The sequence below is a fragment of the Cyprinodon tularosa genome, unplaced genomic scaffold (genome assembly GCF_016077235.1).
Source record: "Cyprinodon tularosa strain WSP-4 unplaced genomic scaffold, ASM1607723v1 ctg230, whole genome shotgun sequence".
Classification (NCBI taxonomy): Eukaryota; Metazoa; Chordata; class Actinopteri; order Cyprinodontiformes; family Cyprinodontidae; genus Cyprinodon; species Cyprinodon tularosa.
The window spans coordinates 1,510,147-1,535,681 of record NW_024038862.1 but is presented as its reverse complement, the minus strand read 5'-3'; the positions used below and the strand labels follow the sequence as shown (position 1 = coordinate 1,535,681).

General features: G+C 38.1%; 2 protein-coding genes across 2 annotated transcripts; both read left to right on the top strand.

Annotated features, from left to right (window-relative positions):
* Nucleotides 1-330: 330 nt before the first annotated feature.
* Nucleotides 331-2,363, top strand: LOC119784661 (glutathione S-transferase A-like). Its single transcript, XM_038286838.1, has 6 exons — nt 331-570; nt 687-752; nt 922-1,027; nt 1,622-1,737; nt 1,889-1,974; nt 2,056-2,363. The coding sequence occupies exons 1-6, from the start codon at nt 403-405 to the stop codon at nt 2,183-2,185; spliced, it is 672 nt and encodes a 223-aa protein (XP_038142766.1). The 5' UTR covers nt 331-402; the 3' UTR covers nt 2,186-2,363.
* Nucleotides 2,364-10,637: 8,274 nt separating this feature from the next.
* LOC119784643 (coagulation factor XI-like) lies at nt 10,638-16,833 on the top strand. The gene is made up of 9 exons (XM_038286808.1): nt 10,638-10,799; nt 10,929-11,085; nt 11,407-11,513; nt 12,337-12,499; nt 14,515-14,633; nt 14,862-14,994; nt 15,085-15,191; nt 16,385-16,544; nt 16,673-16,833. Exons 1-9 carry the CDS (start codon nt 10,739-10,741, stop codon nt 16,785-16,787), a joined length of 1,122 nt encoding a protein of 373 aa, XP_038142736.1. The 5' UTR covers nt 10,638-10,738; the 3' UTR covers nt 16,788-16,833.
* The last annotated feature ends 8,702 nt before the right edge of the window (nt 16,834-25,535 follow it).

The window sequence follows — 25,535 nt, the reverse complement described above, 5'->3', positions numbered from 1 at the left end:
CTTTTTCTTTTCAATTTAAAATGTTCTTCTTAAATAAGAAATAATGATCTGCAACACAAAGCAAGATAATTCCCTCCTGCTCACTTGCTTTTAGAAACATCCTGCGTGTTTTAGCCCATTTGATATTTAAATAAAATTCAAATAGACATAGTTAGTGTAACTTACAGCCTAACGCTACAAAGTAGAGCACTTAAACATGTTTAAATGGATTTTGAACTATCTTAACTTCCTAGAGTAACTAATCTTTGATGATATCACAAACATGGGATGGGACTTACTTCCACCAATCCGGTTTTTGAGGGTTGGAGGCTGTTATATAAGCAGACGTGCAAAGCCTTTCAGACTCACTCCTCACTCTCCCCCTTTTGTTACTGCTGGGAATTCACTGCTCACTCTGCAACTATGGCCAAGGACATGACTCTTTTGTGGGGCTCCGGCTCTCCTCCCTGCTGGAGGGTCATGATCGCACTGGAGGAGAAGAATCTGCAGGGCTACAACAGCAAAATGCTGTCCTTTGAAAAAGGGGAGCACAAGTCGAAGGAAGTCACTGCCATCAATCCCAGGGCTCAGGTAGGTTTATTTGAACCAGAAATTAAATTTAATTTCTTTAATGCACACATTTAGGATCCAGATAAGTTTGCAGAAACAATCCTCTGATTTTAAACCTTATCCTTTCTGTCTTGAAGCTTCCAGCCTTCAAACATGGAGACGTTGTCCTGAACGAGTCATATGGTGCTTGTATTTACCTGGAGGTGAGAACCTTGTTAAAGTTTTATGCAGCCATATGCCACAAACAAGACAGTGGTGTGGAGTGTGTTTCTTGTTTGCATTCAGAAGCAAACAAAGAGAAACCATACACCACGGAGGGAGCTGAAACCAGAGCCTCTATCATAACTTGTTGTTCTTTTTCTCCAATAACAGGAGCAGTTCAAGTCCCAAGGAAACAAGCTGGCGCCTGACAACAAAGCTGAGAGCGCACTGATGTACCAGCGCATGTTTGAGGGGCTTACACTTTTCCAGAAAATCGGTAAGCCCAGCTTGAAGTGAAAAGTATTAAAGGTATTTGACTTCTGTGCAGCAGAAGCTTAAATTTTGTTCCATGTTTGTCCATAAGCATGCCTCTTATGGATAAACATTTAGCTCTGGTTCCCTTAGGTCTGGGTTACTAAAGCAACACCAAATATTGCGCCTGCAACCTTAAATCAAGTGGGATTTTTATTCTGCATCCTTGGGGGGGCAGCGTTACATCAGCTGTTCCTTCCTTCCTCGTGAGGATCCAGCTTGTTCAAAACACATGCCTTGTACGATTTTAAGAGCAAACCAGGTCATGCCACAATCACAATGTTACCGGGTTAAATTTTAATCCCTCACGACTCTCATGATCAGTTCAGCTAAAGTAAGCAAGGTTAAAATCATGAGATATTTGATCCCATTTCACTGGGTCATGGGTCAAGGAAAGAAAAGTTAAGTTTGCCCCCATTCTTGGCCTCCTTCCTTGATTGACCTCCCCGATCCCTATCTGTGTTGCTTAAGAGGAAATGGCTGCAATCAGCTTGCATGAGCTGATATTTGTCATACCAGGTATTCACTGAAGCTCACTGTTTTTTTTTTCTCTCGTTAGCACAATCACTCTTCTACACTCGGTTCGTCCCAGAAAACGAGAGGCATGACTCAGCCCAGAAGAGGAACACAGAGGAGCTCAAGGCTGAGGTCAAACTGTGGGAGGGATACCTGCAGGTAAACAAGATCCTCTGCAAAAATCTCTGATCTTGCCATTCTTTGTAATCTTTTTATTTTCACTCCTGGTATGGTAAAGATTGCAATGATTTAACAGCCACTGCTGTTATGCATACTCTTAAATATCTTTTGTTGTGTTGTGCTCTTGTAGAAAACCGGTCCATACCTTGCAGGGAAAAGCTTTACTCTGGCTGACGTCATCGTCTTCCCAGTCATCGCTTTTCTCTTCCGCTTTGGGTAACTAAATCTTTTCAAATCACTTCAAAATGAATAGAATAATAGCAGGAAAGATGATACAACATCCTCTTCTGTCTGCAGCTTGAATGAGGAGCACTTCCCTAAACTGGCAGCTTACTACAACACTGTGAAGGACAGACCAAGCATCAAGAACTCCTGGCCTCCTACCTGGAAGGACACTCCAGGACAAAATGCTCTGAAGGACTTCTAAGTCTCACGCAAAAAAAGCTCTCTTTGTGTTGAATTATTAACCCTTTATCCTCTGCTGCGCTACTGTAGAGGTTTAATATTGTTTTAAAGGCAAATACTTAGTTTTTACTGTAAAGTGCTCCCCTAATTTCCTTTAAAGATGTCTTTTGTGATGTGAATTAAATAAATAGAAAAAATCAGCTGTTTTTGTTTTATCATTTTAATTGCATGTCACAAATCAATCCAAATATAACAATAATAATAATAATAATAACACATTTTATTTAAAGCATCTTCCATTACACTGAAGTGTACTGTACAAGAAGCTCAACAATACCGGACATTAAAAAAGGACAGGAAATTAGATACGCTCTATTTAATAGTTGAGTTTTATATGATTTAAACAGAGCTAAAGTATCAATATTACAATTATAAGGAGGGAGTGAACTACAGAGTTTGGGAGCAGAGCAGGAGAAAGCTTTTCTTCCCATGGTGACAAGGTAGGTGGGAGGCTCAATAAGGTGAATGGAGGAGGAAGATCTGAGAGTATGGGAGGATCAGCAATCTGTAGGAGATCTGAGAGCTATGAGGGATCAAGATATTGGAAGACCTTGAATGTTAACGGACTGATTTTTTTTAAAAGAAAGTCTCTGTCTCCTTCTGAATGGCGAAATTGGTAGGACACCTATACCAAAGTCAAAGTGCATCAGTGCTCGCCATGATAAACCGTATCTTAGTAGTGCTAGAAATAAGAACGGAGCTAGGAGGAGGAAGCAGGATGCTTTTGTTTGCCTGTTCAGTTGACATTAGAATGTTACGTTCATAGATACTGTGAGAAGCGATACAGAAACCCACAATCCTTTGCTTGACATGAGGCAGTGTACTGGCAAAGCGCACTTCACAAGACATGATCAAAAATACATAATTTTGTGACATGTACTCAGTGTAACACATGCAAATCTACATACTATGATATGTTTTTTTTAATTGAAAAGCTTCAGTCAATGGGGTGACAGTAGCGTAGGATACAAAAGTTTGACCTACAACCCAACTTCAAACCTCACCTATCTGTCTTTGTTGTTGTGTACTTGGGCAAGGCACTTCACCATATTAAAGGTGGTCAGATGGTGGCTACAACATAGTTTCCCTCAATCAGTGTGCGATTGAGTGAATGACTGGATTTGGGGTTATGTGCTTTGGAGTCTCCTGACTTTAAACAGCATTGGATAAGCCAAATAAACATGCTTTTTACTGTAATAAGGGCTGTAATCAGTAATATATGACTTTTTTTCTGTTTCAAGAGGCATGGCATTCAAAACGAACTGTTTTCCCATTATATAAGTATGATCTAAGAGTAACTGGCCATCAGCATTTTGAAAGTTTTCGCAAAAAAAATCAGTGGAGTAATGCAAAGGTCAGAGGTGCTCTGTTCCAAAAAGGGAAGTAGCTTTGTACATAATAGGGTTGGGAAATTGTTGTCATAGAAGGTTCCAGACTGGTTACATTTGTGAAGCGCAAGCACAAGTACTTGTATCAGACAGCAGTGAACCAAAGCTTCTGATTGGTTAGAAAGAATCTTAACACACCCTGATGAAGTTTCCCCCTTGGACTGGTTAAAGTAGAAAAAGAGGCGTGCATTTTGGGAATGGATAAATATCTCTGGGTCCTTCCTCAAATTGCTTAACTTTTCATCCTCGGAAGGAGGAACAGGCCAGGATTGGAAACTGCACCAAGACAGAAGAAATTCCCTGAAATGAGAGAGTCGAAGCTGAAGTTCCAGTTCTTGTTGCTCTTCGGTCTAAAAGTCAACAGATGACGGATCAAGACAGCATTGTACTTTAGTGTCGTTTTAAACTTGGTCAGTGGTTCTGCAGGTTAAAGAGGAAGACCCAAGATGGTTGGGGAAAAAAGGGGTTGAAGAGTGATAGTTTTCAATGTTAGTTCAGGAATCCCAAGAAGTGAAAGTTGAGGTTCTGAGGAACTGAAGATATGATTCCAAAAAGGTTTTCACCTAAGGTTCTGAGGTAATGTGTTTCTGAGGCCTAGTCTAGGAACCCAAGTCCAGAAATTTTTATAAGGTTTATAAAACAAGATCTGACCATTGCCGGTGTTCAGGCATTGAAGGAAAGGAGGTTTATGTTAAAAGTGAGAAACCAAAGAATAAAATCCTACGTGTGCACAGATGGGGTTTTACTCTGGGAAGTTGTGAATAAAAATAATTAGTTTTAAATGTCAGTCTTTACCACTAAGAAAAACAAAGGGTTTTACTGTGTTCATGTTTTAAAATACACTTAAAATGAATACACTTAGTAGAAGTACAAACTGTTCATTCCTCAATTTGATGTTCTGTGGATCAAGACAGCTTGTTACTCTAGTGTAGTTTAACCTTGCCAATGGATCTGAGGACCAGACATCCCTGGATTGAATAAATTACTTTTTCTTAGGAAAGTCCTGTTGGGATGAAGACGGTTTTCCAAGCAGATTTGTCATCTGGGGCAAAAGAAATTTCAAATTCAAAATAAACATATACCAAAAACCTATCCTTAGTTATCACAACTGTACATTTACATGAATGCAAACAACAAAAAAACATTATAAAAACACAATAAAAACAACAGATAGAGATCCAGATAAGACACAGGTTGAAAATGTAGTCATGGGTTAAAATAATGAAACCTTGAAAAATAAAATACAAATTTTTTAATTATTAGTTATGAAAGAAACCAAATCCTAGTGCATAGACTAATCCAAGATATATAGAATCAGATGAGAAATAATTACACTGTTAATGTTTTATATTTAACTGTTTACAGATACCCCACACCTTTTGTTTTTGTGTTTAATCTAATAGGTTTGTTTTTCGTTGTACTAATCTATACAAGGTCTACATGAATTTTAAATTCCCCTCCAATCAGTAGCATGTAATTTTATATATACATTTTTAACATTATGATAAAAATTCATGCAGTTTAAGTACAGAAAAGGTAAACATTCCAAACACCAATTAGTCCTGAACCAAACTTTCAGAGATCTGTTGGAAAGATAAATAATTATTTTGTATTTTCAGAATCACTGTTAAAATGCTATGAAACTATATCAATAAGGTCAGTGGACAAGAGAGGTCTTTAGAATAATATAAATGAATTATATGAATGAATATGAATTACACAATAATGTTACCATATTAATTAGTTACTTTGGACTTAGTCACTAAGGTCCTGCATTTTTCAGGCAATGCCAATATGGCCCATTAATAATTACATTAAGCTATGATCTATTTCACTCAAACAAATTGATAATCATATAACAGCTTAGTTCACCTAAAAGGCTGTAATACTGAAAAAGTAATATTTCCGATTGATGGTTTCTCACAAAACCATTATCCAGTGTCTCCCTCTGCTGGATATTGCTGTCTTTTTTTAATTAACTAAAAATGTGTTTACATCCCTTTTTACACTTTTCAATTTAAAAGGCATTATTTGAAAGCATAAAAGCAGTTCAGGTTTAAGGGTATCCTCAAATAATAGAATAAGCCTTTCACTGAAGCTGCTAGAGATGTCCCAAAACTGTTGCTTTAAAAAAATATTTTGGACTTGTTAGAAATCAGACTATGTAAATAGAGTCAGAGGTGGATCGCCTTTTGGCCATTTTGTGTTTGTAGAACTAGTTCTGTTAAAAGCAGAGACAAATCTGAATACTATCTGCAGAATAACCTCCAACTACATTCAGTTAAGAAATCTGTTTGCATTTTTAAAAGCTGGTATAAAAATCCCTTAACGGTTGCTTCTAGCTGCCGCTACAAGGGCTAAGATGCAATAATGTTTTTAAAAAAAAAATCTTTCTATCAAATAATGTTTTACTCTTAGATAATTAATTACTTTAAAGGCTATTTTAAAAAAATATATAAAAATATAGTGAAGTAGCACTACTTTGACTTCAGTATAATTTTTGGGTACTCTCCCCACCTCTGCCTGGCTTAGATATATTGAATCATGGAAAGTAAACAGAGTGACGTTGGCAGTTACACCACAGACAGATCATTTGAGGTAGAGGATTGTTTGCTCACCTCAACACCAGAGGTTAAGTGAGGTTTTATATAGGGTGACCAAACGTCCGTATTTCCCGGGACATATCCGTATTTCACGTCCTGTCCTGGGCGTCCCGGGTTTTTTTTAGAAAGTGAGGAAATGTCCTGATTTCACTGCGCACGACGCTCCGTGTGACGTAATCCCTGAGCCGCATCAGTGCGGGCAGCCCTGTTCTTAATCAGAGGCTCTGTTCGAAAACCTGGGCTGCATCCTCCAAGGACGCGGTCTACCTAGACTGGATCCTTCGAAGTCTTTGAAAATAAGGAGGCCGGAAAAGTTTTGGCTGTAAAATCGAAGAGGTCTACCCTTCGGCGGGTTCTACCGCCGTATGGTTTGTTGCTTAGCAACCGTGAAAGTTGAAACACAAAGCAGGAAAAGAATCAATACCGAGGTTTTCAAAACTGTTTGTTTATTTATTTATTTTAAATAAAATTAAAGCGAACAAAGACTACACTCACAAGAATCCAGAGTGGAATAAAGATTCCAACCGGCGGGAGCAGGAACAAATCAAATCAAATGTAATGATAGAAACCTTAGTCAGTTAAATAACCTGCTGCTGTCATTTTGCATACTCTGATGTTGCTGCTATTTTCAAATATCCATTACTGTAAAAATGTCCATAGCTGCATATTGGTTATTAATTCTCCAGTTTTATATTGTTAAAACACTTTACAGTATTTTATTGTTTATATTTTAAGTCTTCCCTATTATGTTATTCTTATACATTTTTCTAAGGTCCTCATTTGTGTGACTATTTTCAATAATCTTTCTGCTGCTGTAAATTTGCCCATTGTGGGACAATAAAGGGATTTTCTATACTGTAAAAGGGTTAGAAATACATAAGTAAATCTAAACAATGTATGTATAAAAATATATCTGCTAAATCTCTAATATTCAACAACAAAAAATACTTAGTTAAGCATATTGTGCAAAACAAGAATAAAAAAATTAAACTCCTATCAGATTTATAGTTCCCACGCTGCAGATATATTAGAATCTGTCCTTAAATTCCAGCCAAACTCATTTACACAGTAACAGATAAAAACCTTTAGATAAATCAAACACTACCGCCACATATCTGACTCAATAACCATTAAAACAACTGTTTTTTATTCATTTCAGACGGAACTATTCACATAGTTGTATTATATTAAGCTGAACTTCCAATTTTCACCACTGTTCTGCGCCAAGTAATATTTCCTCTGATCACGGAGCAAATCCCGATGATGAGACATTTGTTCTTTCAATCAACCCCCCCCCCCCCCCAGTAGTCCGGAGCCTTCTAAGTTTGAACTTCGAGGTTCTGAATTTGCAATGCCTAAACCTGGCGCTCTCTTTCCCTCAAAATGTTTAGAAGCAGTCTGAAGCATTCTGGGATACCTCTTTATTTTCAAGATACAGAGTTCACAAACACATTGGCCAACCATCCTCCCCTCTTAAACCTTCCTTTATCATCGCAAGAATCCTCAAGCCAGAGGGCGTTATGTTGTTCATTTTGATCTGCAGCTGCAAACAGTATCTGACTATATTCACAATCACTTTCAAGTTTAAAGCCATCCCTCACACTGACAGTCTTAATGTTCACAGAGTTCTACAAACAATTTTACAAACCTGAGAGGATTAGCCAGCTGACACTCAGAATGGGGGGAAGGAAAAACGGCTTGGTTAGCTTGCTGCGGGGCTAGCTCGCCGGCTCGGCCCGAAGCCTGGAAGGAAAAACGGACAGCCTTGGTTAGGTCGGTAACACAGCGATTCAATTCAGTCTGCTGATTGACCAGATCAACCAGGGTGTTGTCGTGTCTGGACAAAGCAGCTTGCTGCTGGTTAATGGCTCTCTGAATGGCTTCTGCGGGGTCAACGGTTTGGCCAGAGTGTTCTGTCATGATTTTATCTAAAGCTCTGACCCACATGCAGAAGATCAAACAGAGAGACCAGGGAAAAGTTTAACAGAGTTTATGGAGAGTTGGTTGAGAGGAGTCCAGTGCTGCTCAGAACTAGGGGTGTAAATCACATCCATCATAGCGATTCGATTCAGTATCGATTTCCTGACCCAACGATTCGATTATTTTAGATACTCAAAAAAACACTGCGATACCATTCGATTCGATTAATGGTTTTTTTTTTTTTTTTTTTTACACCTTACAGGCTAGACAATGTTTCAAATTTGAAATAAATCAATGAAAGCTGTAATATCGTTATGCATTTTTTTTTTTAGAAACAACAGCAAATAACAGAAGTAGAAAAGTTGTACTCCACCTATTCCTATTGAAACCTCATTCACAGAAAAATAATAATACCCCTGTGTTATAGATTCTTAAAGGCCTTGCATCCAAAAATACTGCACAAAATCAGTGCAATGAGTGCAATTCAATACCTCGGCTCCAGAGTGTCGACGCCCCCCCCCCCCCCCCCCCCCCCCCCCCACAGACGCTCCGCTGCACCCCTCCCAAATTGTAGCTGACCGCAAACAGTGCCGCAGACAGGAGGCCAGCTTGCTTTGTTTTTATGAGCGAAATTGCGGAAAACAACTTGTGAAATTTGACCCGCTAGAAGAAGAGGTGCACGAAAACGCTGGGACCCTTTTTCCACCTGGATCCCCGCTCCTTTTGGCCCTCATGTCCCTCCGTCGTCGGACTAAACTCGCCCCCACTTCCTCACCGCCTCGGCCGTATCTAGACCCACAGTGTATAAAGCAGACCACGCTTCAATATTGAGCATAAATAAAAAATGTCAGTGTCAAGCTCACTGCAACAAATTGCTGTAAGAGTATAACCAGGAAGTGAGGTAGGATGGTAAAATAGGTTTAGCGCCGCCGCAGCACGGGAGGGAGAATTACATCCAGGAGCAAATGGATAAAAATAGACCAGAGGAAAAAAAAAAACATGCATCGGTATTCTTGCGGACGTATCGATGCATCGGATCGTCGGCTGTTGGATCGATGCATCGATACAAAACGATTATTATTTACACCCCTACTCAGGACACTGTCGAACCGGGACTGAAAAGTTGAGGGGAAGATTCTGTGGTTAGTTCAGGCTCAGTGGGAAATTCGTGTCTTAGATTTAAAGAAGGGAATTAAGGCAACGGACTCACGTTTCCAGAAAAAGGTGTCTCTTGTTGAATCCAGTCAGCAGAGATGGGGACTCGAGTTTGTGACTCGTACTCGAGTCGCACTTAAGTCGCATATTAAATGACTTTAGACTCGACTTAGACTTGCATTTAAAGGACTTCAGACTCGACTGAGACTCGTGATTTCTGACTTGTGAACAATATTTTATTTTTAAGCGTTTTTTGTTTTACTAACTTGACTGATCGCCGCTCGCCTTACCCACACACAGCAGAGGTAAAAAAAAAAAACGGCAGAGGGGCTGTCAAACTGTCACGTAGCACTGACGTCACGCCCGTGCCCATGCTTGCATGATCGACAAGCCAAGCTTCAAAAACTTCATGGCAGTTGTAGAGGAGAAATATGTTGTGAATAATGTTGTGAATTGGCACTAAATAAATAAACTGAATTGAACTTAAAATACTGCCCGCCAAGTCGGTTCTGTCTGTTCCAGGGCATTAAGTTACAAAAAGTTATTGCCACAATGTTTCTTTTAAGAAAGAATTGTTATTGTCCTGGTATTTATTTAGGGTTTTTCTTTATCTGTTGTAGTTGCTAACTTCACATGTATTAATAAAAAGCAGGATTGTGATTGTTTTTTTTTTCCACAGCCCTCATTTTCACATAAAAATAAAAGAGCAGACATTTACTCCTAAAACTAGAAAAAGTTGTAACCACAAATGTCAGGTAAATACTGTGAGAAAATTGTTGTTTTTGAAAGAAAAAAATAAATATGCAAAATTTAACTGGAAAAAAAATTGCGTGTGTGCTTTTTTAAATTGTATTTTTCATTTACCAGTTCAAGATAATGATCATTCCATAGATATAATAGCGACCTTTAAGCTATACCGTCTCAGTGACGGAGATGAAAACACAAGGAGAAACAAGCAAGCAGGCAAATTATTGCACTTATTTTAATTAATCGAGTGATTAGAATTTATTGTGCGATTAATTGATAATTGTGACAGGCCTTCTCAAGACTTGAGACTTGACTTGGACTTAGGCTCTCAAGACCTGAGACTTGACTTGGACTTGCAAAAAATGACTTGTGAACATGTTTGCCAGTCGGTGTGGGTTGTACCAGTGAATGACTTGCTCGTTGGAGGGAGGACAGGGTTTACCCAGATTGCGGTTTTCCTCAAGGGAAAACCGCAATCTGGGTAAACCCTGACACTGCATGACACTTATCATGCAGTACTCATGTTAAGGGGGGATGGCATCCCCCTTCTATACAAACAGCTGGCCACATGACTGAAAACTTTGGACTTGATGCAATCAGAGTACGTAAACAGCAGTGGTAAATTGCCCTTAGACTGCTATATATTTGCAGAACTGGTTCTTTTAAAAGCTGAGGGAGCTCTGAAGGTATCTGCAGTAAAAGATGGAAAAGTATTCTATTCTAGTTGGCCTGCTAATAGCCAGCAGCTTTTCCTTCATTAAAGGTAATTCACTATAACACTCTGTGTTTTTGGATTTACATGGAAATGTTTTGTTTGCTTAATATGTTTCCTTTTTGTAACATCTAAGAAGGTAATTTTACACTTTTCTTCTCTCAAACTTTTTTCCTTTAGGATGCAGGGATGGACTTCTGGAGAACATAGATTTTCCTGGGACAGACATAACCTTCCTTTACTCTCCTTCTGTTGAGCACTGTCAGAGGCTGTGCACAGAGCACCACTCATGCCTCTTCTTCACTTTTATCCGACCCGACTGGACCAGAGACAACAGGTATGAAACACTTATACATAAAGGATTGAGCAACGCAGTTATTTATTTTTTTTTCATTGAAAATAATCCCTGAAATGAATACTCTTAAAGTAAATACAGAACTGATTTAAAATGACTGAAACATAACAATGCAAATTAAATGTAGGGATTAAAGATGGATAAAACAAGAATTTTATGTAAGACAAATCACTCATAAAATAAGATAATGATTTCAATGAATGAGAAAATATGTGATGTCATGCAATTCTTTGTCTATTTTTGAATTAACTTCCTTAAAGATTGTAAATATTCTCAACAATGACATCCCCTTCTTCTCTTCAGGCACTTTTACTGCTACCTTAAAACCCCGTCTGGAGATCCAGCAACCCAAATTCCTCTTCTGGGCGTCACCTCTGGATTTTCTCTAAAGAACTGCATTTTTCCAGCAAGTAGGTCAACAATCAAAGAAGTCAAAATAAAATGTATTTACATTGCAGAAAAAAAAATTAAAGATATCTTTCAAAATAAGAAGTAAAGTCAGAGAAAAAGACTTAGGCTTAAAGGCTTATAAAGATGTTTCTCACAAGACAGTAATGTATATATAGTTGTGTGTGTTTTTTAAAAATCTGATATAGCATCCTGGATATTCTTCTTGTCAGTCCTCTCAGTATCAGGTTGGACCTCTTTTTGCCCCAGTTATTCTTACTATCAATTCAAACAAGCAAGATGATTGTGGGTAGAAAATTTAGTGGATCAGTAGTTTCAAAACCAAAATCACATTTAATTGCTTAACTATTTTTTTTTTTTTAGCAAGCTTTGAATTTTAGATCATCATCAACGTCTGAACAATAAATGCATGAAAGTGCGGCTATTTGATTGGCCAATTGGCTGTTTGTGGTAATACAAACTTTAAATATTACACTACTGTAACGTAAGATACTTTAAGAGTTAATCATTTATCCAGGTGATTCCGTCATGGGAAATTTGGTTGTTTAAACTGCCCCTTTGTTTTATGTCTGTGTTGGATGGCAGAATTCCTGTAAAAATGAAAATTTGTTTTTTCAACGTTAATTCTCTATAAAACAGCAATAACTTAATAAGAAAAAATTAAATAAACCATCAAACAAAAAAAAAAAACAACTAGCTGTGACTTTGTTATAAATGGCAATTTGTTATTTTGGTTTCTATTCAACTAAACTTATTTTTTTCTCCGTGCTTTCCATGGTCCGTCTAATATTTTCTTTGATTTGGTTTCTGCTCATGGCGAACCAGGGCCTTGTTTTTCTCAGGTGTTCCAAAATGTGGACTTTCTTGGGGCAGACTACAGAGCCTTGTTCACGCCTGATTATCAGGAGTGTCAGAGAGTCTGCACAAAGGACCCTGGCTGTCAGTTCTTTACTTTTCTAAGCGAGGATTTCCCCGACCAGGATTACAGGTAAATTCTACTATCTGTTTCTTGATATTCTTGGTGCAGATATCTGTGAATATTCTCAGTCATCCAGGTCATGGTCAGGCTTCAAAGGTTCCATCAAGGCCACTGGAAGTCTCTCTCCTCTCATCCAAGAGGCTTCTTCAGTTCTAAAAAGGTGGTTATGATCCCTCCTACTGGATTGGGCAAGGAGGTCCCCAAGGGGGTGTCGTGGGAAAAAAGTATTCAACTATTCATCCTAGTTAAATAAACGGAGATCGATGGATTTCACTCAGTCGGCACATTTATTAATCATCTTTGCAAAGAGAGAACAGTCATCATGGCACAGCATTCTGCTCTGTTCTGATCTGGGCAGGGTTCGTCCCCCGCCTAGTTACAACAATCGAAAGCAGTCAGAGTCATAACAAATTACACACACTTTGCTTAACAGTAACATGTTATGAATAAACCTTGAGAAAGAATCTGGATTGTTATGGGAAGAAGCTATGTCTGGTCTACAAACAACATTCTGCAGGGAATGGTGTGGCCTTGAGAGAGAAACAGACTGAGTGAAAACTTTTATAGTGAGTAAATATGAATATTAATATATAATGAGAGAAAGATATAAATTTTCTCACAACAGTGGATAATGTTTTTTTGTTTTTTTTTACACCTATAGTATATTAATTTAAAGAACTGAAGAAGCTTCCTTTTTGAGATGCGAAACAACTTCTAGAAAACTTCAGGTCCAGTTTCCTAAACAGAACCTTTCAATCTTGGGGCAGAGTGTAGGTCTGAAAATAAAATTAAATGATAAGATACAAAACACTATGCTATGAGAACGCTGACCACTTGCTGTTGTAACCTGTCTGAAGTACCCATAAATAATCTGAATTGGAACTTGAAGCTGTTTCATCATAAGTGGTTGGATGCAAGTTAGCCAACTTAAGTGTTTTTTAAAAGCTTGGAACAGTCTAATGCTCGTACCATATTTACAGGTGAAGATCTGTGGCATGGTTTATTCATTCCTGTCCCAGAGGTCTGATGTCTTGCTTCTTTTAGATTTGTCTCAGTTTCAATATTCAAAAGGTACAGGAAGCAGGACGCTTAAGGCCAGGATTGAGGAACCCTGATTTAAAGACATAAAAAGTCTGGACTCAGGACTACCTGAGGGTGATCTTTTAAAATTTTCAAATTAAAAGCCAAACCCTTGGCTTTTATGTAAATAGCTGACCAATCCAGCTGTGATGGTGGATTAAATGTTAGTAAAACAGCCACATTGTTTTTAAGATTGGCTTCACTCAATAGTTTAGAAGTCTTTGTAAGAGCTCAGAAAGTAGGACCGAGAATTCAGGCAAGATAGACAGTGGAATAACTTAAAAAGCTTTTAGTCAAACGACGGCCTATGGATCTGTGGTATCAGCGGCTAGGAAGTCTAAAGTAGGAATGTCCATAGGAGAAAAGCACTGGTTAATGACCACGATAATCTGTAGGAGGGTGATTGTGAAAGATTATGAATAATCCAGGGGGCAAAGTCAAGAGGCAAATCTAAGTTCAGTCCACAGAAGAATCCAACAGGAGTCCTAAGACAGGCCAGGCAAATAGATCAAACAGGGGCAGGCAAAACTCAGGAGTCCAGAGGCAAAAACTAGTCAGGATCAGGTTATCAGAAACACAACTGGGTACACAAGAGAACTCTTACACAAGGCTCAAGATGGCACTGATGGCTGGGGCCAAGGGGGTTAAATAGTAGCAGGAGCAGGTGGATTAGATTAGCAGGGATGACAAACAGGGCAGAGCTAGACAGGTGAATTAAAGGAGTAATTTAGTCAGCCATCATCACCAAGATCATGACAGTCTTAGCTTGTCTTAGACTGCCCTGTGTCCTTGTCTTAGACTCTTTTTGCCATAGGGAATGTAGTTAGCAAAAGATAAACTCTGGATTTATCCTAGGAAGCTATTTTTCTGCATGCTTTTTAAGCTCATGACACTGAAGATCTTGGCTCTACCAAAAATATATATATATTATCTATATCTTATAGGTACAAGTGTCACCTTAAATTCAGCTGGAACATCCCAAGGACTCCTATCGTAGAAAAAAAGACTGGAGTAACATCTGGATTTGCCCAAAAAACTCAACAGACTCAAGAATTCCCCACAAGTAAGCAAATCAAGCAAGTAGATTTCTGGTTGGTATTTCATAAAACTTGCTCTGATAATGGGAAATCAGATTTAGACTCCAAATTCTGATTCAACCCAGGTATAATGTGTCAGTCACAGTTACTTTGATTTAAAAACTAAGCCAGTTTTAGAAAAGGCCCTTCAGGAATTGTGTAATGTTGAAGTTTCCATCTTTCTTTTGTAATTGTTTTGTATGTGTCTTTTACAGCATGTCAGCAACAGCTCTTTCCAAACACTGATATCCCAGGAAGCGACCTTGAGGAGCTGAAGTCTGTTTCTCCTGAACACTGTCAAGTCCTGTGTTCTGCTAACCCACAGTGCACCTACTTCTCTTTCAGCAGGTAATAGATCATACTTTTATCTTAGCTGTCCCAATTGATTATTTAAAAAGAAATTTGTTTTTCTTTCTTTGTTTCTTTGTATTTCTACAGTGACGACTTTAGTTGTTATTTAAAGAATAATCAAAGCGGCTTGACAGCTAAACCAAAAAAAGGAACCACATCAGGAATACCTGCACGCTTCTGTCAGCTTGATGATAGTAGGTATCACTGATTAACACAAAAGCTTACAAGAACAAATTTTGTAAGAGGATTAAAAATGTTTAACACCCTGTTTTGTTTTCTGGTTTAAATAATTATCAGTCATGTGAGCTAGATGTCTTACCTACAGAGGCCCTGAAAGGATCTTTTCATATCTTTACTGCGACTAGAGGCACTGAAGTAAAATCCACAAACCATCGCTGATGGTGTAGGTACCAGATCTGCTTAGTTGGTAAGATCTGCTGAGGCCCTGCGCATCTCGGTGATGTTGCACTCTATCATTGTCTGAACGTTGCCACAATTACATAAAACCTGTTGTTGTTGGCCCTGACATTTATAACAACATAACGAAGTGTCCATGTGCTGAGTTGGGAGCTAGTGAACCAGTGTGGCTTTTGATAGCCAGATTTAGTATTAAGGCTGGTTTATACTCAGAAACCAGGTAATCTACATGTCCCCTTCCGCAGACACTCTGCTGCACCTCTCCAAAATTGTAGGTGACCACAGACAGTGCTGCAGACAGGAGGCCTCTGATTGGTTAAATCTACATCCGCTTTACACTTTGCATATTTCCTGTTTGGTACCTTACCAGCTTACTTTGTTTGTATGACCACCATTGTGGAAAACGACTCATGAAGCTGGACAAGCTACAAGAGCGAGGTGCGTGAGAACGCTGGGACCCTTTTTCCACCTGGATCCCTGCTCTTTTTCGCCCTCATGTCCCTCCGTTGTTGGACTAACTTGCCTCTACTTTCTCACCACCTCAGCCGTATCTAGACCCGTAGCTAGTTCATGATTACCCCTCTTGCTTTGTGGCGTGGAATAACATAGTAAAGACCACCCTTCAATATTGGGCATATATCAAAAAATATCTGCGACAAACTCACTGTGTCGCGCTGCTGCAGGGAGTATAACCAGCCCTTTAGTCTTAGTCTTCAATAAAGGTAATGATAAACAGAGACCTCAGAATAGATTTGATTCATATGAAACGGGACCAATTCAGTCTGCTCGAGTGCTGTTGTCATATTGTGACATCATCTGCAGGGACAGGGCCCCGAAAAGATCTGGTACCTATAACGACTTTATTCTGCAGCCCCATGGGAATGGCCAACATTCTGTGGACTTTATGCTTGAGCTGTAGACTTATGTGGGGAAAGTAACTTCAACATTTATTTGACATCTTTCCTAACAGACTGGGTCAAGCAGCTTTACCAAGGTGTTGATTTCCAGGGCTCTGACATTGAAAAAGAGTTGATGGATGATGCAGAGCTCTGTCAGAGGAAATGTGATGAAGACACCAACTGTCAGTTCTTCACCTACGTAGATCAAACCTTCTCTGACAGTGAATATTGGTACACTGCTTTTCTAAAATGCTATAACACAAATTCTATCAAACCTTTGAAGAAGAGTGGAAAATGTAACACTCGCTAATGTTGTCATGTTGTAACTAAACCAGTTTTTTCTGCTCTTACGGCTGCAGGCGGCGCTGCTATCTCAAGAGAGTCATCACCATGCCAGCGCCTCCTAGAGTCAACAAATTGGACAAAGTTGTGTCTGGCTTCAACCTGAGGGATTGCCAAAGAGTATTTGTTTGAAAAATACAAAAGGTTTGAAAATAAACTTATGTTTGACAAAGAAAAATGTCTTGTTTGTGAAACAAAAAAAACACTGAACGTGAAATTTTATATATATATATATATATATATATATATATATATATATATATATATATATATATATATATATATATATATATATATATATATATATATATATATATATATATATATTGTAGGAGCCATTTATAGTTGTTGGTGTTTAGGCATGGTTTGTTTCTGGGTTATTTGTTTTGGGTGGTGGTGGCCTATATTCTGCTCTACCACTGGTGGTGGTGTGGAGGGGAAGGCTTTATAGGTAAGACGTGAGAGGGCAGAAAGGGTTTTGGGTGACGGGAGGTCATACGGTTTTTACCGCTTTCTTTGGCACACAATAGCTTGCGTCCTCCGGTTAAATTCTGTTATCTTCACATTCTCCATAGTTACCTGTCCATCTCACTTGTTGTAAAGACCGCCACTCAGATTGTTTGGAAAGTTTGTTCATATAGGCTACAAACATACTTCAATAAATGGGAACGCCCATACCTTATATCCTGGTTTCCATCTCCTCTTTTAAGCGTGTTAAATTCCAGATTTCCCGCACCCACAAGCGACAAAAAGGTGGTTGATAGTCGCTACACAAAGTAAAAACCGCTACCTTTTTGGATTAAGAGGACGACTCACCTGGATAAGTTGGGCGCACGTCATGTCGCACCGTCCTAGCTCACCTGCACAACAAAGGAAGGATTTATCCAGCCATCCATCGCTATCATCTTAAATAAGATCAATCAAACAATAAGGTATGAGGCACGAATACCATCAAGACATCTCCGGTGAGTGAAGTCATCCTTATTAAATATAAAGCTGGGCGTGTTGGATTGGATTTTGATGCGCAACGGCGTCGGGCCGTCTTCTGGAGTTAATGCTCTTTATTGCCAAGGACTAATGTGATGGCTTTCATTCATTCATGTTTCAAAGTGTGAATATTCAACAGCCACTTATGTAAATGCGCTGGTGTTCTGCAGTTTGGAACGTTTCTGGCAACGTAAAGCAGGAGCAACGTAACGCAGCACGTTACTGTCTTTATTAAGCCACAGTGGAAAATGAGTGATATTAATGATGAAACTGAGCCTATGGGCACACAAGCTCAAAAAAGACAAAGGAAACTTTCGCTAAAGGGTACTGTATTTGCATTTGAAAAGGTGCAAAAGGAAAGAAGTGAAGTGTTTAAAAATGCAAGTAAAATAAAGTCGAAAATAACAGAGCTGTGGTTGTCAAATAAAAATGTTTCTGAGGTTAAACAATACATACAAGAGTTCAATACGTTGTGTGAAAAGGCATCATCTCCCCACGACAGCTTGTTAAATAATTTTAATTTGCCCTAGGTTGAGCAACAAAGACAAAATGCCTGGTTTCAGGAGAAAGAAAGCGCAAATAATGAGTTTATGAATAAAGTGAACACCTGGTTGAAAGAAAATTTGAAGGTCTGTAATGAACTTGATGCTGCTAATGTTCAAGTGGAGAACTGTTGTGGTGCGGTCGAAGATAACATAAACCCTGAGGATAGTGCTTCAAACGTCTCAAGTAAGCCTTCTAAGCGCAGTCATGCGTCCAGCACATCCTCTGCTCGTAAACGAGCCCTGGCTGATCAAGCAGCTTTACTGGCAAAGGCAGATGCTTTGAAAAGGAAACATGAATTGGAGGAATTAGAGCAGAGACACAGACTGGAAGCCGACAAGATAAGAAAGAAAAAGGAACAACTGGAACTGGATGCGCAATTAGCAGCTGCAGCAGCACGCCTTTCTGTGTTGGAAAGCAGTAGCGTTGGAGGAAAATCTAAATCGATGTCCGATGGAATGAACTCTTATGTCAATAAGGGACTTAAAGAGCAAAGACGCGCTGAATTCAACCCACGGGCGACAGAATTTGTGCCCAATGCTGTCACAAACAACCCGATGGGTTTTACAGCAACTGCTCCCTCTGCGCCAGCTGTGAGGAAAAAGGTTTACCCCAGGCTCACACAGACTCCTGTCTTACCGTTGCGGTGCGGTGTGTGCGGCGCCGCAAGGATTCCAAGTCATTAAAAAGACGTAAACCTCTCTCACCGGCTGCTGAGCTGTCCGGCTGCGGTTACCGAGACACTCCGGCGCTGCAGAAAATTCCGCAAGAAAGCTATCCTTGCGGCGTTCCGGAGGCATCCGCAACAAGCTCTCGCAAATACCACGGCACAAACTGGAAGTTTTCCAATGAAAATAAAAGATTTCCTGTTTTTTTCAAAATAAAACACGTTCGTTTGCATGTATTGTCTGTCCTTTCTCTCCGCCTTCCCTCTGTACAACCCATATGACGTCACTGCCGCCTGCTGGTAAAGACGGGGTCAAAACTTTGTGCCCCATCACTTGATTTACAGCAATGGACGACGAGAGGCTCATTCACGAGGTTGAAAACCATCCCATCATTTATGACACTTCAAATCCTTTTTACAAGGATAACACAAAAAAAAGAAAATGCGTGGAAAGAAATAGCTGCTGCCATGGAAGAGGATAGTAAGTATTTGTCAATAATACTGTCATAAACTGTTGGGAAAGTGTTTTATTTCTTTTTATCAATATAAAAATAAAAAAACACATTACATGATACTATGTTTAATCATAATTAATTACAAGGATATTCAAATATTAGCTTATATTCAAATATAATATATAAAAGTATTCGGTCCCATCTTGTTTAGGGTTCTTTTTATCTCTATATATATATATATATATATATTTAAATATATATATATATAAAAACACATTACATGGTATTATGTTTAATCATCATTAATTCCTTGTTTTCTGTGTAGTCAAAAGGCAAATTTTGTAGTCTTATGTAAGGCCCCAGCTCTCCCTGTACTGTTTTTGATGTGTTCTTACAGCTATTACATGGCATAAACATACATGTACTGTTTGTAGCAACAGCACTACCAAAACTAATAAGGATATTGAAATATTAGCTTATATTCAAATATAATAAAAGTATTCAGTCCCATTTTGTTTTGTGTTGAGTCAGTGCACTTGGGATGGGAGAGGGGCCATACCTACACCTCTGTGTTGTTATGTAAATGTGGTGTGCCTCACAGCCATTCACAAGTTAGTGTGAATGAATGCAAGTAGCTACTCTTGTATTACAGAGACTGGAGAGAACACATACTGTTTAAAACTTTTTTATTAACCACATGCATTTTAAGTCAAAAGAAAGGAAAACATACACAGCAGTTAAAAAGAAGTCTTTGGGTTTCATAGGTTAACACCTATCACATCAGCCTAGATCATTTTTTCCTGCCAAGACACACTACCTGCTGGACTGTTAAAAAATGTAGTGTAGGCCCTCCTGTTCTCGTAATGTGGTGGCTTTCAATGGTAGAATGTCAAAAATCAGGACACCTTCAGTCGATCATCTGATTGCCCCAGGACGGGAGAAGAAGCATTTATTTTATAGATCAAATTGACATGCTGTCCTCAGTACACGTAACACAGCGCTGAACATTTCAACAGAACACATCTAGCTTTTCTCAACTCTCATTCAAATCTGGGCGTTTATATAGTTTCAACATTGCACTGTGTGGATGTATGTGCACGACTGGACGCTCTGAAGAATTTCCTGGAAGTTCTTGGCCTGTGACCGGATTGCGTGCGAGTGGGCCTTAAAGACCCTGTTTTTCAATACTTGTACTTGACTTCCAGCCTGTGAACACACTGTTACTGCCAATATGTACGTGGCTTCCAGCCTGTGAACACTTGTTATTGCCAAGATGTGTACGTGGCTTCCAGACTGCTTGCTCTGTGTTATCAATTATTGTGAGCTTAAGGTCACGATGACCTAAGGCAACACAATTCGCTTCTACATTCCCTCCTGTAGTTCATTGAAAATGAAGTACCAATGAGAATTTGCATAGTGATGGTAATATTACGCAACTAAGTGCACTTACGTGTATGTGAAGTTTAAATGAAACGGTATCTAAGTGTTACCGACGCAGCCCAGTACGGATGCAAGTTGAGAAAAACAAATTAAATGAAAATTAAAGTGTCATGATTAATAACAAAACCAAAGTGAATATCAAAACAAAGTGAATATTACTGAACCTTCAAAGAAAGATCATCATTTTCCACATGGCCATGATTCGATTAGTATGGGATCGAAAACCCCTTTTTCGTCCTGTGGGCATCTTACTCTTTCATTTCATACTCATGTAAGAGGAAACTATCCCATAGACCCAAGCATCCCCCAAACATCCATCCTTCCTCCGGCGTCGGCTGTAGCACAAATCGCATCTTGACCATGCTACTCATGATGATCTGTGAAACCAACACTGTTTGAACCCTACAACCCAATCTTGATATTACTTAATATGTGAAAGATAACTATTCACAACCTTTCAAATAACTTGAACTTAGTTATAGTGTATCGTAGTATATAAGGCTAGGTAAATGAAAGAAAAGGAAAAATTAAGTAGGTCAGTCAGTCAGTAGTCTGAGTCCCCAGTCCTCTAAACAGCCTGCTATGGATGGTTCACAATGTGAAATAATAAAACAGTAATACAGGTTATAATGCAAAGCAATGGCATGTTACAATCATCAGGTTTATATTTACAGAATACAAGAATAATCGATACTTGTGTTGTCTTCTTTCCTGTTGAAAAAATAAAAAATATAGTTCTTTCACTTCAGGGCTCTGTCCTTGGCTTTTAAAGGCATGAACACAGGATCACCGGTTCCCGCCTTAGTATTTTGCAGGCAGAAGTTGAAGGTTTGCAGTCTTATGCCTGGAGTCACCGGTCTTTACAATCCATCCCCTCAAACTGAGTAAGACAGAAAAACCACAATTAGTGTTCTTATCAGCAAATATCAACTAATCATAGAACATAATATTCATATTATTCCAATCCTATTGTAGTACATAGTGTTTGACTTATCTAATTCAATTGGAGAACGATCCCATTCCCTCCTGTGATGCTTTCATCACATCTGATCCTGTCGGTCGTCCATCTCCTGGTGGCTCCTTGGTGTTGCATTTTTCTGACGTGTAGCTAGAGTTCGCTGGTCCTCTTGTCCTTTCATTACTCTTTGATGTACCTCCCTTAATATTTGAGTTCAGTCAGTCTACTCCTTGGTTGTCCTGGTCCCCTGGGCCGAGCATATCGTTCATGTGTCCATGGCTGATGCTGATCCAGAGTGAGGGCAGTCCTTGTCCCAGTGTCCTTAAATCTCACTATCAGATGTGATCCTGAGAGGAAAGAAAAAAAAACTGACCAGTATCTTGAAACTAAATCTAGAGATGTAACACATCCTGTTCGTCATGAGTCCAGTTTCTGTAATTAATGTTCAAATTAAAATAAGAGAACTTTTGATTGTTGCAGTAATGTCCCATTGTCTCTTGGTGTATCTTCTCTCTTATCTGCAATTATTAATATTTCCAAATATCCTCCAATAAACTGTAAAATTTAAATCCCAGAGAATTATCCTTTATGATAATAATGAAATAAGTCATGTAACACGATTGTAGGACTTCAGATTGGACCTCAGGCCAAAACAACAAATAAAAAGTCTAACTTTTGTTGAATCATCTTACCTGTTTAAAGAAACATGAAATGAATTACAATCGTCTTACCTTCCTAAGATAACAAAAACAGGAGAAACCTTTACTCAAAGAAAATGGCAATCCAATCCTACTGTGCAATCGGTGTTACATCTTCAAATCGCTCCACAATTATTTCAGGAATCTTGTAATTTAAATACTTATTAACACAGCTAAGTATGAGATAAATACAGTCAAACTTCATCACCTTTTCTATTCCTCTGTAAGGTCCTTCTCATCACAGAGTTCCTGGGTCCTTTTCCTCGAAATGCATCAATCCCCAATTATATGTTAATGACACAAGGAAAGAAAAACATCAGTAAAATAATAATTTGAATTTACAATGCAGCCCTTAAACAGGTTCCTCTTACATGGGAATTTGATTATAAAAGAAAAGACAAGAAATAATATAGTCAAACCGCTCTCAGCTCTCAGGTGTTCTTCTCAGGCTCCATAGCGTACCGAGGCTCAGCCATTTTGTCAAGGGGTGGAGGCATCATCTGGGGGCAATTTGGTGACCTTTGCCCTAAAAATATAAACACTGAAAATATTTTCTCTTATTATCTTAGTCTTCTGTTCCAATTTTGTTAACCAGGGTTTTCATGCACAAGAGTAGTAAGAAGTACTAAAGATTTTAGCAGCATAGTAATAATGAGAATAAAAGCAAGATCCTTTTTCCTCTGGAAGCAAGTTGAGTGCCATCCTACATTATTTGTAAATACAATCCGCATTCTGACTTTCTGTGCTTTATAACAACTTTTGTAAAGACATCTAGATCTAGGATTTATTGGACAGTTTATACACTTGGATCACATAATCTCACACTTACATAATATTCCTGAATTCAAATCTTAAGGTGCTTTTCCAGTTGTAAAGCCTGTTTTTATTCAGTGTTTTACTGTTAGAAAAGTATTAAGAACATGTGTGACAATCTGCGTTACGTATTGGAGACAGAAATTATGATTAACTTTTCAACTTATTTGTGTAGTCTGATTTCTAAATTAAACTAATCCTAGATCTTGCAAACCCTGCATAGATACATTTGAGCTATAATTATAATGTTTATTTAAATATTAGTTGGCTCGGTGCAGATAACCAGGAATGTAACCTTTTTAAGACGTTTCGTCTTGGATATTCATAAACAAGTTAGTGTGTCCACTTTAACCTTAATCATTCCTGTAGCTCTCTGCCAAGCTAGAAAAAATAAAAGGTTGTCTTCCTGTGGACTTTGAATGAGTGTGTGCGGCACTGCACAGAGGTTGTTTAATCAGACTGGAATGTGGAGTGACTTTTTCCTCTCTCCATGAAACAACCAAGAGAGAGGCAGACAGAAAAAATGTCTTTCGAAACACAAAGATATTTGAGTAAGTATTAACATACTTTATTCGGCTTTGAGCTAGAACTGTATTTAGTCTGTTTTAGCCTATAATCTGTTTTAGGTCTTTTGTCATCTGCATTTAGGATTCTGATCTGTCTCTATTAATCTTTTAGTGCAGTAAACAGTTTTCATTATACGCTTCACATAGAATCATCTAATACAATCTAAAGCATAACTAACTTCTTAGGTCTCTTAATATAATCGGTTCTTCACTTCTTGAACCAGATCTGCTTCTTTGTTCTGTTTCAAGCATTATTTGTTAGTTTCCTCAAAAGGATAACTCCCTCATATATTGAAGTAAATACATGTTGCTCTTTACCTTTAGGATGTAAGAGTTTTATTTAAAATCCAAGTAACATTTTTACAAAACCTTTCAAACATTATTCTCTATTTCTGTATCTTATTGAGTAAACAGCTAGTCCTGATGCTGGGGCAGAGAAAGTCTAACTTAAATAAACATCCTGGATTATTATTGTGAAACTACTCTGAATGTTGATTTCTTAGTTTTACTTAAAGTTTTTCAGAGGTACATCTAGTGCATTATTTAAGGATTCATAGAATCTCTAATTCATGGAAATGTATTGTCTTTAAATACTGCATAGGCTTCTGCTGCTTTAATTTTTATCTTATTTTTATGTTGTAAACAGTCTTAATTTTAGTTTTCCGGATTTATTTACTTTTAGCAGCTTCTTTTGCATTCTCTAATATTTATATTCCATATAATTACAGGTAAACATGTTAATCTTACATTGTACTTTGTGCCTAGATAATCAGTAGGAGGTTCTTGTTAAATGTTTCTATTTAATTAATTTGAATCCTGACCTTTTCTAACATAGTCACATAATTTTCACGTCTCTATCTTCTGATTTAGTTCTTAATACTATAGACTGTTTGTTTTAAATCACTGAATTTGGGAACAGGTCCAACGTATTAGCAGCTGAGCTCTATGTAATATCCATTAATAGTTTTCCTACCTTACTATAACATTTGGCACAAACCGTGAGTCTTCCTTCAGAAAAGGTTTCAGGTTTAGCAGCGTCTGTGAAGAGAAACTTAAAGCAGAATAATTAGTACGTTGTTAATGCAGAATGTGCATTTAAAACCTGGTCCGCATTGTGTCATACACTAAGGAGGCTGATCCTTTGTACTTAAAATAAAACTTATCTGGAAATGTTTGATCTTTTCCATTCAAACCTTTGATCAATTAATACATCATGTTTATCAACCTTAACAGAGAATATAGTCATAATAAAGGAAACTGATTTCTAATATTTGAAATAACATCTGTAGATTCACTGTTGGCTGAATCTTTACAAATCATAGCTGGTGGTTTTTCAACTTAATTGTTCCAAAAACAAACTAAAAGTAAAAAAAAAAGGTTAAAACAACATCCCATAGGATTCAGGATGTAACCTTTGTAATGATTTACATAGTGGCAATTAGTAACATATTCTGAACATTTTGAAGCTTATTAATTACTGCTTATAATTTTCCCAATACTAATTCAGTCTTTGTAAAGTAAACATCAGCAGGTTTACACAGAATGTCAGTGTGAGTTCTGTCCCCCAAAGCTGGAAACAAGCTTTTCTAAGATGAACAGAAAAAAGAAAAGAAAAGAAAGGACAAAATCTTACTCTAATGTTATTAACTTATCTAAATCTCAGTGTTACTTAATTCTAATTGCATGAACTGATCAGCATGTTTTCTCTAAGTCCTAAAATGTCTCTACTAAGTGTGATATGAGATATTCTTCC

What these genes read in the sequence shown, in the direction of transcription:
- LOC119784661 (XM_038286838.1), top strand. Translation starts at nt 403, where the DNA reads ATGGCCAAGGACATGACTCTTTTGTGGGGCTCCGGCTCTCCTCCCTGC. An exon ending in CCATCAATCCCAGGGCTCAG is followed by an intron (nt 571 to 686) that starts GTAGGTTTATTT and finishes TCTGTCTTGAAG; the next exon opens with CTTCCAGCCTTCAAACATGG. An exon ending in GTGCTTGTATTTACCTGGAG is followed by an intron (nt 753 to 921) that starts GTGAGAACCTTG and finishes CTCCAATAACAG; the next exon opens with GAGCAGTTCAAGTCCCAAGG.
- LOC119784643 (XM_038286808.1), top strand. Translation starts at nt 10,739, where the DNA reads ATGGAAAAGTATTCTATTCTAGTTGGCCTGCTAATAGCCAGCAGCTTT. An exon ending in CAGCTTTTCCTTCATTAAAG is followed by an intron (nt 10,800 to 10,928) that starts GTAATTCACTAT and finishes TTTTTCCTTTAG; the next exon opens with GATGCAGGGATGGACTTCTG. An exon ending in GACTCAAGAATTCCCCACAA is followed by an intron (nt 14,634 to 14,861) that starts GTAAGCAAATCA and finishes TGTCTTTTACAG; the next exon opens with CATGTCAGCAACAGCTCTTT.